The following is a 17,774-nucleotide window of genomic DNA, read 5'->3' as shown; positions in this document are numbered from 1 at the left end:
CTATTTCTAATTTCCTTTGTAAGCCATGGATTGGCCCACTTACCCCCTTTGCTTTTGTGCCAGACAGGAATGAACAGTTGCTGCAGTTCCCCAATGTGTTCCTTGAATGTTTGCCATTGTCTATCCACTGTCGTCCCTTTAAGTAACTCTCCCCAATCTATCCAGGCCAACTCACGCTTCAAATCCTCATAGTTCCTTTCATTAAGATTCAGCACCCTATTATTAAAGGTTATATATATAAAAAACTGTAGCGTGTGGGGTATTTATGTTTGTAGTTAATAAAAATGCTTACTGTATGTGTTTATAGAAATGTCAACCGAGTTTGTAGAATAAACTTTGTTTTTGATTAAAAGTGCTGAAGGCCTCTATTGAATAACACCTGAAAGGTAGGCCCTTGTGCTCCTCATAACCAAAATCTACAAACAGTTGTGGGTCAGGTGAACTCCCTGATACACTTTGGAGTTTTCTACATCCTGGCCCAAGCTGGCGGGGCTGGTTTAGCACAAGGCTAAATAGCTGGCTTTTAAAGCAGACCAAGGCAGGCCAGCAGCACGGTTCAATTCCAGTACCAGCCTCGCCGAACAGGCGCCGGAATGTGGCGACTAGGGGCTTTTCACGGTAACTTCATTGAAGCCTACTTGTGACAATAAGCGATTTTCAGTTTCATTTTTCATTTTCATAACACTAGATGGTGTGAAGCTTCTTGAGTGTTGTTGGAGCTGCACTCAGCCATGCAAGAACATACGAACATAAGAACTAGGAGCAGGAGTAGGCCATCTGGCCCCTCGAGCCTGCTCCACCATTCAATGAGATCATGGCTGATCTTTTGTAGACTCAGCTCCACTTTCTGGCCCGAACACCATAACCCTTAATCCCTTTATTCTTCAAAAAACTATCTATCTTTATCTTAAGAACATTTAATGAAGGAGCCTCTACTGCTTCACTGGGCAAGGAATTCCATAGATTCACAACCCTTTGGGTGAAGAAGTTCCTCCTAAACTCAGTCCTAAATCTATTTCCCCATATTTTGAGGCTATGCCCCCTAGTTCTGCTTTCACCCGCCAGTGGAAACAACCTGCCCGCATCTATCCTATCTATTCCCTTCATAATCGTATATGTTTCTATAAGATCCCCCCTCATCCTTCTAAATTCCAACGAGTACAGTCCCAGTCTACTCAACCTCTCCTCGTAATCCAACCCCTTCAGCTCTGGGATTAACCAAGTGAATCTCCTCTGCACACCCTTCAGTGCGAGTATGTCCTTTCTCAAGTAAGGAGACCAAAACTGAACACAATACTCCAGGTGTAGCCTCACTAACATCTTATACAATTGCAGCATAACCTCCCTAGTCTTAAACTCCATCCCTCTAGCTATGAAGGACAAAATTCCATTTGCCTTCTTAATCACCTGTTGCACCTGTAAACCAACTTTTTGCATCTCATGCACTAGCACACCCAGGTCTCTCTGCACAGAAGCATGTTTTAATATTTTATCAATTAAATAATAATCCCTTTTGCTGTTATTCCTACCAAAATGGATAACCTCACATTTGTCAACATTGTATTCCATCTGCCAGACCCTAGTCCATTCACTTAGCCTATCCAAATCCCTCTGCAGACTTCCAGTATCCTCTGCACTTTTTGCTTTACCACTTATCTTCGTGTCGTCTGCAAACTTGGACACATTGCCCTTGGTCCCCAACTCAAAATCATCTATGTAAATTGTGAACAGTTGTGGGCCCAACACTGATCCCTGAGGGACACCACTAGCTACTGATTGACAACCAGAGAAACACCCATTAATCCCCACTCTTTGCTTTCTATTAATTAAGCAATCCTCTATCCATGCTACTACTTTCCCCTTAATGCCATGCATCTTTATCTTATGCAACAACCTTTTATGTGGCACCTTGTCAAAGGCTTTCTGGAAATCCAGATATACCACATCCATTGGCTCCCCGTTATCTTCCGCACTGTTAATGTCCTCAAAAAATTTCACTAAATTAGTTTGGCACGACCTGCCCTTTATGAACCCATGCTACGTCTGCCCAATGGGACAATTTCCATCCAGATGCCTCGCTATTTCTTCCTTGATGATAGATTCCAGCATCTTCCCTACAACCGAAGTTAAGCTCACTGGCCTATAATTACCCGCTTTCTGCCTACCTCCTTTTTTAAACAGTGGTGTCACGTTTGCTAATTTCCAAACTGCCGGGACCACCCCAGAGTCCAGTGAATTTTGGTAAATTATCACTAGTGCATTTGCAATTTCCCTAGCCATCTCTTTTAGCACTCTGGGATGCATTCCATCAGGTCCAGGAGACTTGTCTACCTTTAGCCCCATTAGCTTGCCCATCACTACCTCCTTGGTGATAACAATCCTCTCAAGGTCCTCACCTGTCATAGCCTCATTTCCATCAGTCACTGGCATGTTATTTGTGTCTTCCACTGTGAAGACCGACCCAAAAAACCTGTTCAGTTCCTCAGCCATTTCCTCATCTCCCACTTTTACTCTCTGTTTTTATATTCTCAGCAAGTTTACTCTCATAATCTATCTTACTCTTATTTATAGCTTTTTTAGTAGCTTTCTGTTGCCCCCTAAAGATTTCCCAGTCCTCTAGTCTCCCATGATCTTTGCTACTTTGTATGTTTTTTCCTTCAATTTGATACTCTCCCTTATTTCCTTAGATATCCACGGTCGATTTTCCCTCTTTTTACCGTCCTTCATTTTTGTTGGTATAAACCTTTGCTGAGCACTGTGAAAAATCACTTGGAAGGTTCTCCACTGTTCCTCAACTGTTTCACCATAAAGTCTTTGCTCCCAGTCTACCTTAGCTAGCTCTTCTCTCATCCCATTGTAATCTCCTTTGCTTAAGCACAAAACACTAGTGCTTGATTTTACCTTCTCACCCTCCATCTGTATTTTAAATTCCACCATATTGTGATCGCTCCTTCCGAGAGTATCCCTAACTATGAGATCCTGAATCAATCCTGTCTCATTACACAGGACCAGATCTAGGACCGCTTGTTCCCTCGTAGGTTCCATTACATACTGTCCTAGGAAACTATCGCGGATACATTCTATAAATTCCTCCTCAAGGCTGCCTTGACCGACCTGGTTAAACCAATCGACATGTAGATTAAAATCCCCCATGATAACTGCTGTACCTTTCTACATGCATCCGTTATTTCTTTGTTTATTGCCTGCCCCACCATAATGTTACTATTTGGTGGCCTATAGACTACTCCTATTAGTGACTTTTTCGCCTTACTATTCCTGATTTCCACCTAAATGGATTCAACCTTATCCTCCATAGCACCGATGTCATCCCTAACTGTTGCCCAGAGCTACACCACCTCCCTTACCATCCACTCTGTCCTTCCGAAAAGTTTGATACCCTCGGATATTTAACTCCCAGTCGTGACCATCCTTTAACCATTTTTCAGTAATGGCCACTAAATCATAGTCATTCACGATGATTTGCGGCATCAACTCATTTACCTTATTCCGAATACTGCGAGCATTCAGGTAAAGTACACTTATGTTGGCTTTTTTACCTCTGTTCTGAATCTTATCACCTCGATCAGTAACCTCTCCTAAGTTATATTTTCTCTTAACCTTTCTCCTAATTTTCCTTGTCGTTGAACCCATATCTTCATGTAACAACCTGCCGCATCGCTTACCATTAATGTTTCCACTTCCCGTTTTATTCCTTTTAGTATTCCTGGTCCTATTCACTGAGCTCCCCTCAGTCACTGTACCTTGTATTGTCGCCCTTTTTGATTTTTGACTCTGGTTTCTCTGCCTTACACTTTCCCCCTTACTGCCTTTTGTTTCTGTCCCTGTTTTACTACCTTCCAACTTCCTGCATTGGTTCCCAACCCCCTGCCACATTAGTTTAAACTCTCCCCAATAGTGAAGAGTATTCCATTACACTCCTGACTTGTGCCTTGTAGATGGTGGACAGGCTTTGGGGAGGGTCAGGAAGTGAGACTCGCTGCAGGTTTCCAAGCCTCGCTGTACCAAAGCTGTCAGACCAAATGTTAGGCTTACCAGCAATGCGATATCCCATGAAAAGGTAGAAAAAAACCTTTAAGATTATGGAACTCTCCAATATGTCCATATCTTTTTCTCTCATTTTCAAATTCAGATTGAGCGAGAGAAGACAGAGTAGCATACTAGAATTTTAGCATTGGTGTCACGACACCCTGGGCGGGCGTGCTACCTTGGCTATCTGCTGTCCTCTCACTCTCCCATTTCCTATCCTTTTCAAAATTATTGGGGTGATGGAGCAAAGGTTAAATTTGTGGATTAGCTCGTCATCGTCAGCAATAATTGTTGCTTGCCGGGCAGTGTCTACCCTCTGGTCTTCAACATGGATTCTTATTATTGAAGATAAGTCATTCTTAAACTCTAAGAGAATGACCTCTCTCAGAGCCTCATTGGTAGTCGCAACTCCCAGTGCTCGTACCTATCTATTAAAATTGTTATGTTTAACACTCCCAAATTCTGCATAAGTCTGTCCTGGAAGTCTCTTCAAATTCCGGAATTTTTGCTTATTTGCTTCGGGATCCAAATCACATGCATCCAGAATGGTCTTTTTTACTGTGTTACAAGCCGTAGACTCCTGCTCTGAATAGGTGGCATTTATTTCCTTTGCCCTCCCCGTCAACTACTCAGTAGCGGTAATGTCCATTTCTCATTTGGCCACGCTAATGATAATAAAAATCTTTATTATCGTCACAATAGGCTTACATTAACACTGCAATGAAGTTACTGTGAAAAGCCCCTAGCCGTCACATTCCGGCGCCTGTTTGGGTCACGGAGGGAGAATTCAGAATGTCCAATTCACCAACAGCACGTCTTTCGGGACTTGTGGGAGGAAACCGGAGCACCCAGAAGAAACCCACACAGACACGGGAAGAACGTGCAGACTCCGCACAGACAGAGACCCAAGCCGGGAATCGAACCTGGGACCCTGGCGATGTGAAGCAACAGTGCTAACCACGGTACTAACGTACCACTCTCTAATTGGGTTGCTACTTTCTCAAAAACCCAAAAGAACGTTTCTATTTCTCTTCAAATTTTGGGAGAGCCTGTATGAACGTAAAGCTATCACCACTAAGTTCTGTTCTAGGCTCCCCTCTACGTCCTGGCAGCTTCCCACTCTTTTCCAGGACAGCAAGTTGGAACTCTCTCTTTCTTTTTATTGTCTCTTATTTTCTATTTCCTCTCTCCTCATTTCTATATTTTTCTGACTCGTTTCCATTTTTGAAACTCCCTTTCATGCTCTAACTGAAATCGAGTTCTTTCCAGCTCCGTTTTCCCACCAGAGGCCATCTCTGATGCCACTCGCTCGCCCGCTTCCCTCTGCTCCTGGCACCGGGTATGATTTCAATGCTTAGCAATCGCACCAACAACCTCCGTCTTCATAACTTTAGCTGGTACCACCATTTATAATTCACTTGCCAATTCGACAAGCTTGTCTTTGTGAAGCTCCATCAAGTAAACCAGCGATAAGTGTTCGACCTGGAGATAACGTTCAGCAGTTTCCTACAAACCATCGTACAAACCTGGTGCCTCTGTATAGTTTACTCTGTACCCCAAATTTGGCGACCAATATTTCAAATCCTGGACCCGAGCCCCCACTTTATGTCACTACACCCTGGGCGAACACGTCTCAGTTCCAGCCCCCCTTAACCTAGGGTCACAACATAATAATATAATAATGTTTATTGTCACAAGTAGGCTCACATTAACACTGCAATGAAGTCACTGTGAAAATCCCCTAGTCACCACATTCCGGCGCCTGTTCGGGTCACAGAGGGAGAATTCAGAATGTCCAATTCACCTAACAGCACGTCTTTCGGGACTTGTGAGAGGAAACCGGAGCACCCGGAGGAAACCCACGCAGACATGAGGAGAACGTACAGAATCCGCGCAGGCAGTGACCCAAGCGGGAATCGAACCTGGGACCCTGGCGCTGTGAAGCCATAGTGCTAACCAATATGCTAATGAAATTAACAAATAATTCTTTTAAATTTGTCAAGATTTTTGCCCTAGACTGCTCCAATGAGATGCAGACACCAGGGGCGCAATTCTCCCATCGGGAGACTAAGTCCTGATGCCGGAGTGAAAACTGGAGTGTTTCACTCCGGCATCGGAGGCCGCTCCCAGCCCCCTATTCTCTGCCCCCGTGGGGCTAGGAGCAGAGCCACGTCATTTACGTGCGCCGGGGCTTGGCACCGCGGCCGCCCCGCAAGAAGATATCGGATGGATCTTGCGGGGCGGCGGAGGACAGGAGGTCCTCCTTCAGAGAGGCTGCCCCGTCTATCGGTGGGCACCGATCGCGGGCCAGACCCCTTTTGAGGCCCCCCTGGTGCAGCAACCCCCTCCCCCCCACCCCCCCCCCCCACAGGCCGCCCCCCCAGCATTCCCACGCTGTTCCCGCCGGCAGCGACCACCAGGTGTGGATGGCGCCGGCGGGAACCTGTCGTGTTGGGCAGGCCGCTCGGCCCATCCGGGCCGGAGAATCGCCGCTCGCCCGTTACCACCGGCGAGCGGCGATTCTCCCAGCGGCCAGCCGTGATTCTCGCCGTGCCGGTTTGGGGGGGGTGGGAGAATTGCGTGCGGGCGTCGGGGCGGCATGGCAGGACTCGCGCGGCGCCCGGGCGATTCTCCCTCCCGGTGGTGGGGGGGGGGGGAGAATTCCGCCCCAGATTTGTAGGTAAAAAACGTTAACAAACTGTTTATTACTAACAAGAGGAAAAGATAAATATATTAAGAAATAACAGAATAAGACCATAAGACATAGGAGCAGAACTAGGCCACTTGGCCCATCGAGTCTGCTTCACCATTCAATCATGCTGATATTTTTTTCATCCCCATTCTCCAGCCTTCTCCCCATAACCCTGATCTCCTTATTAATCATGAACCTATCTATCTCTGTCTTAAAGACACTCAGTGATTAACCTCCACAGCCTTCTGCGGCAAAGAGTTCCACAGATTCATCACCCTCTGGCTGAAGAAATTCCTCCTCATCTCTGTTTTAAAGGATCGTCCCTTTAATCTGAGATGGTGTCCTCTGCTTCTAGTTTTTCCTACAAGTGGAAACATCCTCTGGTCTAACAATTTACCTAATCCCAAAACCGTGTCCCACACTCCACCCAGGCACACGCAAGACAGACACACGTGGTGGAAATGGGGGAATGGTTCAAACTGGAAAAGGGGTTAATAGTTATGAGATTGTTCTTTTTGCCGATGTATCTTTTTGTAGCCAGTGATCTCCTCATAATGTATGCAATCAGAAACTGCAGGCTGTAGAATGCTCTATAAATCAACAGGCAGCGAGTGACAGAGAGAATTAAAGCTGCCTCATGCCTGGAACACTTCACAGCAAACACTAAATGGAACTCTTCACAAGACCCGCCTTCCTTCTGGAACTTTCTGTCTGGCCCCACCAATCACAGGCCTCAATAGGAGAAGGCTGCAAATTGTACATTTCCCAATTGGCTGCTTGCCAAGTCTACCTGATGCACTATCAATTGCCACCAAGACGAGAGCAGTGGAATAATCGAAGCTTTATTGAGCAAAGATGTTGTGTCTCCTGTAGCTGCCACCAGAATGGCTGCAGCACCGGCGAGCACACACATTTATACGGCGCCTACTGGGCGGAGCCAGCAGGCAGAGGTTTACCCATGTACCTCTACTATACGGGCCTTACCGTAATACATGTAATACTACTAGTGGTGATTACCACACTACCAAATCAACATCACCGATTCTGCCACATAACATAATGGGGATGTCTTTGCCTGGTCCAGCACGGTAGCACAGTGGTTAGCATAGTTGCTTCACAGCTCCAGGGTCCCAGGTTCGAGTCCGGCTTGGGTCACTGTCTGTGCGGAGTCTGCACGTTCTCCCGTGTCTGCGTGGATTTCTTCTGGGTGCTCCGGTTTCCTCCCACAGTCCAAAGATGTGCTGTTAGGTGGATTGGCCATGCTAAATTGCCCTTATTGTCCAAAAAAAGTTAGTTGGGGTTATGGGGATAGGGTGGAGGTGTAGGAATAGGGTGGAGGTGTGGGCTTGGATAGGGTGCTCTTTCCAAGGGCCGGTGCAGAATCGATGGGCCAAATGGCCTCCTTCTGTACTGTAAATTCTAAATTCTATAATGGGGGTTCCAACTCTGCCTAAAATCATTGAATCTGCTAAAAATTATTTCAACTTGTGCATTCCAGTTCATGACAACTGGCAGCATAAGAAATATTGCTTCACACATTTTCTCTACTGAGTAGTACTGCACTCCGTATGCTCACCCGATGCCTGTGTCTGTATATTTACATTGTGTATTTATGTGTGTCCTATGTTTTATTTTCATGTTTGGAACGATCTGTCTGGACTGTATGCAGAACAATCCTTTTCACTGTACCCCGTTACACGTGACAATAAAACAAATCCAAATCCAGATTCTTTTGAAAGAGAATTAGATAAATGCATGAAGGGGAAATAAGTGCAGTGCTTTTGGAGAAAGCACAGGGCAGTGTAACTGAAGCGATAGCTCATTTTAGGAACTGCTATAGGGACTATGGGCTGAATTATATTGTATTATTTCTATTATAATCTTAATCATTGCTTCCTCCTTTACCTTGCCTCTTCTTTCAATCTTTCCAACCTTGAGTATATCGAACCTTGACTCATGTGGATTTCACAATGAATTGTGCAGCACTGCAATTGTGTTTCCTCTATGAGCACTGTTATTTTTCTATGGATAAGTCTAGTTTGCTGTATGATCCTGACGCCATACTGTTTCCATTAGATCCAGAAGATGATTATGATGATGGTGCTCGGAACCATATCTTGAGACTGTGGGATGCACTTGGCTGGCAGACAAAATTACAAAACTATGGACCAGGATTAAAGGCTTATCAAAAAATTAAGAAACTCCAACTTCAGGTACACCTCATGAGATTTTATTGATATCTCTGTTATGGAATTCCTCTTCTGCAGAATCAAAGTTAGGTAGCTCATCATATTTTGCACATGGGACCTGGGCTGGATTCTCTGCCTCCCGCTGCCAACAGCGAGTTTCCTGATCCGGCGGAAAATTGAGCCCCAGGCAAGGAACGGCGCCGATCACGTTTCGATGCTTCAGTCTCCCGCCGCAGCCTCAGTGAACTTTGTGCCCTGTGCTGGTGGCACCATTTAAAACCGTGATTTGCATGGATTTAATTCTCATTTACGGGCTGGAGGCCTGAATCTCCACCCCTTCGCAATGCTCCAGCCCTCACAGGCAGGAGTCACACGGGTATGAATTGGTGCAAGTATTTACAAGCGTGGACCAGGCGCCCTGGCCATTGAGGGGGTGCAAGGAGGGAAGTGAACTGTGTAAACTTTCTGGTTTTGCTGGGGGGGTTATGCCTGAATCCCTGGGAGTAGCGAGGAATGACTTTATGGAGTCTGTGGAGTCTGGGTGTCCCCCTTGGGACATAGATGCCCTCGCTGATACCACCATTGTTGCTGTAAATTGATTTAAACCCAACTGCATGTGGAATCCAATCTGTGTACTGATTGGGCTAATCAAACTGGTAGCAATGAGATGGAGGAGGATTTACCGGAATGTATAAAGGATATATTTCTCGACCAATATGTTCACAAGTTCATAAACTTTAGGAGCAGAATGGGGTCATTCAGCCCATCGAGTCTGCACCGCCATTCTATCATGGCTGATATGTTCGTTATCTGTTACCAATAATATTACAGGCCAAGAGTTGGATTGTGAGATAAGCCAGAGCATCTCCTCCCTGGAACACATGGAGCGGGATTCTCCACTCCCGCGTCGGTTGGGAGAATCGCCTGGGTCGCCGAATATTCCCGCGACGCCGGTCCGACGCCCTCCCGCGATTCTCCCAAGTGGCGAGATCGGCCCCGTCGAATTCCGCGCGGCGCAGGCCGGAGAATCGCCCGAGACACCCAAAATGGCGATTCTCCAGCATTACTGCTATTCTGAGGCCCGGATGGGCCGAGTGGCCAGGCCAAAACGCCGGGTTCCCCCCGGCGCCGTCCACACCGGGTCGCTGCTGGCGGGAACAGCGCGGGGACGCTGGGGGGGGGCGGGGGGGGGGGGGGGGGTGGGTGGCCTGTGGGGGGGGGGGGGGGGATCCCGCACCGGGGGGGCCTCAAATGGGGTCTGGCCCGCGATCGGTGCCCACCGATCGTCGGGCCGTCCTCTCTGAAGGAGGACCTCCTTTCTTCCGCAGCCCCGCAAGACCCGTCTGACATCTTCTTGCGGGGCGGACTCGGAGAGGACGGCAACCACGCATGCACGGGTTGGCGCTGACCAACCCGCGCATGCGCGGGTGACGCCAGTTATGCGGCGCCTGCCGCGTCATGTATGCGGCGCCACCTTTACGTGGCGACAAGGCCTGGCGCATGTAAATGATGCGGCCCCGCTCCTAGCCCATTATCGGGCCCTGAATCGGTCAGGATAGGGGCCGTTTCGCGCCATCGTGTACCTCGATGGCGTTCACGACGGCGTGGCCACTTCGGCGCGGGAGTGGAGAATCCCGCCCATGATCTAGGAGTGGGAGTAGGCAATTTAGCTTCCTGAGTCTAAACCCTTCAATGTACTCATGGCTGATCCCATCCTGGCCTCAACTCCACTGTCCTGCCCGTTCTCCATAACCCTTCAACTCATTACCAATTAACAATCTATCTAACTCCTCCTTAAATTTACTCACTATCCCAGCATACTCCGCCCTCTAGCGAATTCCACAGATTCACAACCCTTTGGGAGAAGTAGTTTCTTCTCAAATCTGTTTTAAATTTGCTACCTTTTATTCTAAGGTTATGACCTCTCGTTTTAGAATGTCCCACAAGAGTAAGCATCAGCTCCACGTCTACTTTATCCATACCTTTTAGCATCTTGTGTACCTCAATTAGATCTCCCTTCATTCTTCTGAACTCTCGAGATTATAGGCCGAAACTGTTCAATCTCTTATACGACAAAAGAAAGGAGCAGTCTCTTTATTGGGAGTTTTCTATAGACCCCCCAATAGCAGCAGAGAAATAGAGGAACAGATTGGGTGGCAGATGTTGGAAAGGTGCAGAAGTAACAGAGTTGTTGTCATGGGTGACTTCAACTTCCCTAATATTGACTGGAACCTCCTTAGTGCAAATGGTTTGGATGGAGCAGATTTTGCCAGGTGTATATAGGAAAGATTCCTGACTCAGTATGTAGATAGGCCGACTAGGGGGGAGGCCATATTGGACTTGGTGCTCGGCATTGATCCAGGCCAGGTGTCCGATGTCTCGGTGAGAGAGCATTTCGGTGACAGTGACCACAAGTCCTTGACCTTTACCATAGTCATGGAGAGGGATAGGAACAGACCATATGGGAAGGTATTTAATTGGGGGAGGGGACATTATACTGCTATTCGACATAGGAGCATGAAGTGGGAATAATTGTTCTTGGGGAAATGCACAACAGTAATGTGGGGGTTGTTTAAGGAGTACTTGCTGCAAGTGTTGGATAGTTTTGTCCCACTGAGACGAGGAAGGAATGGTAAGGTGAAGGAGCCTTGGATGACAAGAGAAGTAGAGCTTCTAGTCAAGAGGAAGAAGGAAGCTTACATAAAGTTGAGGAAGCAAGGATCTGGCATGGCTCCAGATGGTTACAAGGTAGCCAGGAAGGAACAAACAAATGGACTTAGGAGAGCTAGAAGGGGGCATGAAAAAGCCCTGGCGGGAAGGATTAGGGAAAACCCCAAGGCCTACTACAGTTATGTGAGAAATAAGAGGATGATCAGAGTGAGAGTAGGGCCGATCAGGGATAGTGGAGGGAACTTGTGCCTAGAGTCTGAGGAGATGCGGGAGGCCCTAAATGAAAATTTTGCTTCAGTATTCACTAGAGAGTGGGACCTTGTTGCTCATGAGAACAGTGTGAACCAGGTTTAGAGACTCGGACAGGTTGATATTAAGAAGGAGGATGTGCTGGAAGTTTTGAAAAGCATCAGGAGAGATGAGTCCCCTGGGCCAGATGGGATATACCCAAGGTTCCTACGGGAAGTGAGGGAGGAGATTGCTGCGCCGTTGGCGTTGATCTTTGCGTCCTCACTCTCCACTGCAGTAGTACCGGATGGTTGGAGGGAAGCGAATGTTGTTCCCCTGTTCAAGAAAGGGAATAGGGAAATCCCGGGGAATTACGGACCTATTAGTCTTATGTCTGTGATGAGCAAAATATTGAAAAGGATTCTAAGAGATAGGATTTAATGATTATTTAGAAAAACATAGTTTGATTAAAGATAGTCAGCGTGGCTTTGTGAGGGGCAGATCATGCCTCACAAGCCTCATTGAATTCTTTGAGGATGTGACGAGACACATTGATGCAGGTCGGGCAGTGGATGTGGTGTATGTGGATTTCAGTAAGGCATTTGATAAGGTTCCCCATGGTAGGCTCATTCAGAAAGTTAGGGGGCATGGGATACAGGGAAATTTGGCTGTCTGGATACAGAATTGGCTGGTCGAAAGAAGACAGTGAGTGGTAGCGGATGGAAAGTATTCCGCCTGGAGATCGGTGACCAGTGATGTCCCGCAAGGATCTGTTCTGGGACCTCTGCTCTTTGTGGTTTTTATAAATGACTTTGATGAGGAAGTGGAAGGGTGGGTTAGTAACTTTGCCGATGACACGAAGGTTGGTGGAGTTGTAGATAGTGTTGAGGGCTGTTGCTGGTTACAACAGGACATTGTAATGAAAAATGAAATGAAAATCGCTTATTGTCACAAGTAGGCTTCAAATGAAGTTACTGTGAAAAGCCCCTAGTCGCCACATTCCGCCGCCTGTTCGGAGAGGCTGGTACGGGAATTGAACCCGCGCTGCTGGCCTGCCTTGGTCTGCTTTAAAAGCCAGCTATTTAGCCCTGTGCTAAACCAACCCCTGACATTGACAGGATGCAGAGCTGGGCTGAGAAGTGGTAGATGGAGTTCAACCTAGATAAATGTGAAGTGATTCATTTTGGAAGGTCGAATTTGAATGCTGAATACAGGGTTAAAGGCAGGATTCTTGGAAGTGTGGAGGAACAGAGGGATCTTGGGGTCCACGTACATAGATCCCTCAAAGTTGCCACCCAGGTTGATAGGGTTGTTAAGAAGGCGGATGGTGTGTTGGCTTTCATTAACAGGGGGATTGAGTTTAAGAGCCGCGAGGTTTTACTGCAGCTTTATAAAACCCTAGTTAGACCACACTTGAAATATTATGTCCAGTTCTGGTTGCCGCATTATCGGAAGGATGTGGATGCTTTGGAGAGGGTACAGAGGAGATTTACCAGGATGCTGCCTGGACTGGAGGGCATGTCTTATGAAGAAAGTTGAGGGAGATAGGGCTTTTCTCACTAGGGCGAAGAAGGAAGAGAAGTGACTTCATAAAAGTGTGCAAGGTGATGAGAGGCATGGATAGAGTGGATAGCCAGAGACCTTTCCCCAGGGAGGAAATGGCTGCCACGAGGGGACATAATTTTAAGGTGATTGGAGGAAGGTATAGGGGAGATGTCAGAGGTTGGTCCTTTACACAGAGAGTGGTGGGTGTGTGGAATGCACTGGTGGTGGAGGAGTCTGAGTCATTAGGGACATTGAAGTGACTCTTGGACAGGCACATGGACAGCAGTAAATTGGCGGGGTGTAGGTTAGGTTGATCTTAGATTAGGATAAATGGTCAGCACAACATCGTGGGCTGAAGTGCCTGAACTATGCTGTACTGTTCTATGTTCTATGTTCTGCACCCCTCATCAATCTAGTGAACCTCCTCTGAACTGCCTCCAATGCCACTACATCTTTCCTCAAATAAGGGGACATAAACTGTGCACAATACTCCAGGTGCAGTCTTACTAATGCCTTGTATAGTTGCAAAAACACTTCCTTACTTTTATACTCAATTCCTTTTGCTTTAAATACCAACATTCCATTTTCTTTCCTTATTATCTGTTGTATCTGCATGCTTGTTTTCTGTGACTCATGCACGAGGACCCCCAGATCCCTCTGCATCAGAGCACCCCAAAGTCTCTCCCCATTTAGATAATAAATTGCGTTTCCATGTTTCCGACCAAAGTGCATGACATCACACTCATCCACGTTAAATTCCATCTGCCACATTTTGGCCTAACCTATCGATATCCATTTGTAAGGTTCTTATTTCCTCATTGCAACTTACTGTCCCACCTTTTTTTGTGTTATCTGCGAATTTGGCTACAGAACCTTCTATCCCTGTATCCAAGTTGTTAATATAGATTGTAAATAGCTGGGGCTCAAGGACCGAGCCCTGTGGCATCCCACTAGCTACATCTTATACAGTGAATGGTAGAACCCTCAAGAGTATTGAAAGTCAGAGAGATCTAGGTGTACAGGTCCACAGGTCACTGAAAGGGGCAACACAGGTGGAGAAGGTAGTCAAGAAGGCATACGGCATGCTTGCCTTCATTGGCCGGGGCATTGAGTATAAGAATTGGCAGGTCATGTTGCAGCTGTATAGAACCTTAGTTAGGCCACACTTGGAGTATAGTGTTCAATTCTGGTCGCCACACTGCCGGAAGGATGTGGAGGCTTTAGAGAGGGTGCAGAAGAGATTTATCAGGATGTTGTCTGGTATGGAGGGCATTACCTATGAGGAGCGGTTGAATAAACTCGGTTTGTTCTCACTGGAACGACGGAGGTTGAGGGGCGACCTGATAGAGGTCTACAAAATTATGAGGGGCATAGACAGAGTGGATAGTCAGAGGCTTTTCCCCAGGGTAGAGGGGTCAATTACTAGGGGGCATAGGTTTAAGGTGCGAGGGGCAAGGTTTAGAGGAGATGTACGAGGCAAGTTTTTTACACAGAGGCTAGTGGGTGCCTGGAACTCCCTGCCGGAGGAAGTGGTGGATGCAGGGACGATAGTGACATTTAAGGGGCATCTTGACAAATACATGAATAGGATGGGAATAGAGGGATACGGACCCAGGAAGTGTAGAAGATTTTAATTTAGACTGGCAGCATGGTCGGCACGGGCTTGGAGGGCCGAAGGGCCTGTTCCTGTGCTGTACTTTTCTTTGTTCTTTGCCATCCAGAAAAAGACCCATTTATCCCAACTCTCTGTCTTCTGTCCGTCAGCCAGCATTCTATCCAAGATAATAAGTTACCCCTAATCCCATGTGATTCACCTTGTGAATTAACATTCTGTGCGGCACCTTATCAAACGCCTTCCAAACGTCTAGATAGACCGGGGCAGCACAGTAGCATTGTGGATAGCACAATTGCTTCACAGCTCCAGGGTCCCAGGTTCGATTACGGCTTTGGTCACTGTCTGTGCGGAGTCTGCACATCCTCCCCGTGTATGCGTGGGTTTCCTCCGGGTGCTCCAGTTTCCTCCCACAGTCCAAAGATGTGCAGGTTAGGTGGATTGGCCATGATAAATTGCCCTTAGTGTCCAAAATTGCCCTTAGTGTTGGGTGGGGTTGCTGGGTTATGGGGATAGGGTGGAGGTGTTGACCTTGGGTAGGGTGCTCTTTCCAAGAGCTGGTGCAGACTCGATGGGCCGAAGGGCCTCCTTCTGCACTGTAAATTCTATGATAATCTATGATATACTACATCTACAGGATCCCCATTATCAATTGTGCTTGTCAGATCTTCTAAGAGCACAAGGAAATTAGTCAAGCATGATTTTCCCTTCGTGAAACCATGCTGACTCGGATGGATTGCGCTTTGGCTTTTCAAATGTCCTGATATTACGTCCTTGATAATTGATTCTAACAATTTTCCAACAACGGATGTTAAACTAACTGGTCTGTAATTTCCCACATTCTGCCTCCCTCCCCTTTTGAATAAGGGCGTTACAGTAGCATTTTTCCAATTCACTGGAACCTTTCCCGTGTCCTTGGAATTTTGGAATATCATAACCAATGGATCCACTATCTCTGCTGCCACTTCCTTTAACACCCTGGGATGTAGGCCATCAGGCCCTGGCGACTTGTCTGCCCTCAATCCCAAGAGTTTGTTGAGTACCGTTTCCCTTATTGATGCTGATTGTTCCAAGTTCCACCCTTTCTATTACCTCTGAATTGCCCATTCCTATAGGAATGGTACTAGTGTCCTCCACCGAGAAAACTGAGGCGAAGTATTGATTCAGCATATCTGCCGTTTCTGTGTTGCCTACTATTAACTCACCGGTTTCATCTTCCAAGGGGCCAACATTCACGTTAGCGACTCTTCCCTTTTATGTACATGTAGAAGCTTTTGCTATCCTTTTTGATATTCTGTTAGTTCTTTTTCATAATTTACTTTAGCACTTTTTATTACGTTTTTTAGCATCCTTTTGTTTATGTTTGAAAGTTTCCAATCTTCCAGCCTGCCACTGGTCTTTGCAATATGATATAACTTAGTTTTTTTTCTTTATAGGGGCTGGTTTGGCACAGTGGGCTAAACAGTTGGCTTGTAATGCAGAACAAGGCCAGCAGCGCGGGTTCAATGTACCGGACTCCCTAAACAGGCACCAGACTGTGGCGACTAGGGGCTTTTCACAGTAGCTTCATTGAAGCCTACTTGTGACAATAAGCGATTATTATTATAATGTCCTTGACCTCCATGTTTAGCCATAGATGTTTTTTTTACCCCTCTTCCCATCTCTCTTCCTCACTGAGATATATTTTAGTTGTGAGGAAATCATAGATTATCATAGAATTTACAGTGCAGAAGGAGGCCATTTGGCCCATCGAGTCTGCACCAGCTCTTGGAAAGAGCACCCTACCCAAGGTCCACACCGCCACCCTATCCCCATAACCCAGTAATCCCACCCAACACTAAGGGCAATTTTGGACACTAAGGGCAATTTATCATGGCCAATCCACCTAACCTGCACATCTTTGGACTGTGGGAGGAAACCGGAGCACCAGGAGAAAACCCACGCACACACGGGGAGGATGTGCAGACTCCGCACAGTTACCCAAGCCGGAATCGAACCTGGGACCCTGGAGCTGTGAAGCAATTGTGCTATCCACAATGCTACCCTGCTGCCCAATGTATCCACTATCTCTGCTGCCACTTCCTTTAACACCCTGGGATGTAGGCCATCAGGCCCTGGGGAAATGAGGTGAAATGAGTATCTCCTTAAAAAAACTGCCACTGCTCATCAACTGTCCTACCTTTCAGCCTTCCTGCTCAGTCTATATGGGCTAAATCTGACCTCCAGCCTATGTAATTTCCTTTGTTCAATTTCAGAACACTACCAAATCGAGAGTAGCCTTCTCCCTGGTTGGTTCCCCAACATACTGTTCCAGGAAACAATCTCTAATGCATTCAATGAACTCTGCCTCCAGGCTACCCTTGCCAATTTGATTCCTCCAGTCTACATGCACATTAAAATCGCCCTTTATTATTGCCGTACCTTTCTTGCAAACCCCCAGTATTTCCTGGTTTATACTGTGCCCCACTGTGGAATTACTGTTTGGGGACCTACAGATTACTTCTATCAAGGATTTCTTCCCATGTCGAGGAACCAACTAGAGAGCAGGCCATCCTAGATTGTGCAATGAGAGAGATTTAATGAACAATGTTGTGGTGCGAGATCCTTTAGGGAAGACTGATCAGAATATGATAGAACTCTTCATTAAGATGGAGAGTGACACAGTAAGTCTGAGACTAGGGTCCTGAACTTAAAGAAAGCTAACTTTGATGGTATGAGACATGCATTGGTTAGAATAAGATGGCAAATGATACTTAAGGGGTTGACTGTGGATAGGCAATGACAGATGTTT

General features: G+C 46.7%; 1 protein-coding gene across 1 annotated transcript in view; it reads left to right on the top strand.

The window, feature by feature from the left end:
• The window catches only part of LOC140411509 (dynein axonemal heavy chain 6-like), a 1,703,852-nt gene that overhangs the window by 249,532 nt on the left and 1,436,546 nt on the right, over positions 1-17,774 (top strand). The window contains exon 6 of the mRNA XM_072500595.1: positions 8,816-8,952. Coding sequence (XP_072356696.1) covers positions 8,816-8,952 — 137 coding nt within the window. The remainder of the gene's footprint in view (positions 1-8,815; positions 8,953-17,774) is intronic.

This window comes from Scyliorhinus torazame, chromosome 4, assembly GCF_047496885.1.
Source record: "Scyliorhinus torazame isolate Kashiwa2021f chromosome 4, sScyTor2.1, whole genome shotgun sequence".
Classification (NCBI taxonomy): domain Eukaryota; kingdom Metazoa; phylum Chordata; class Chondrichthyes; order Carcharhiniformes; family Scyliorhinidae; genus Scyliorhinus; species Scyliorhinus torazame.
Note: the sequence above shows the minus strand (reverse complement) of the source record. Positions and strands in the feature narration are given on the sequence as shown.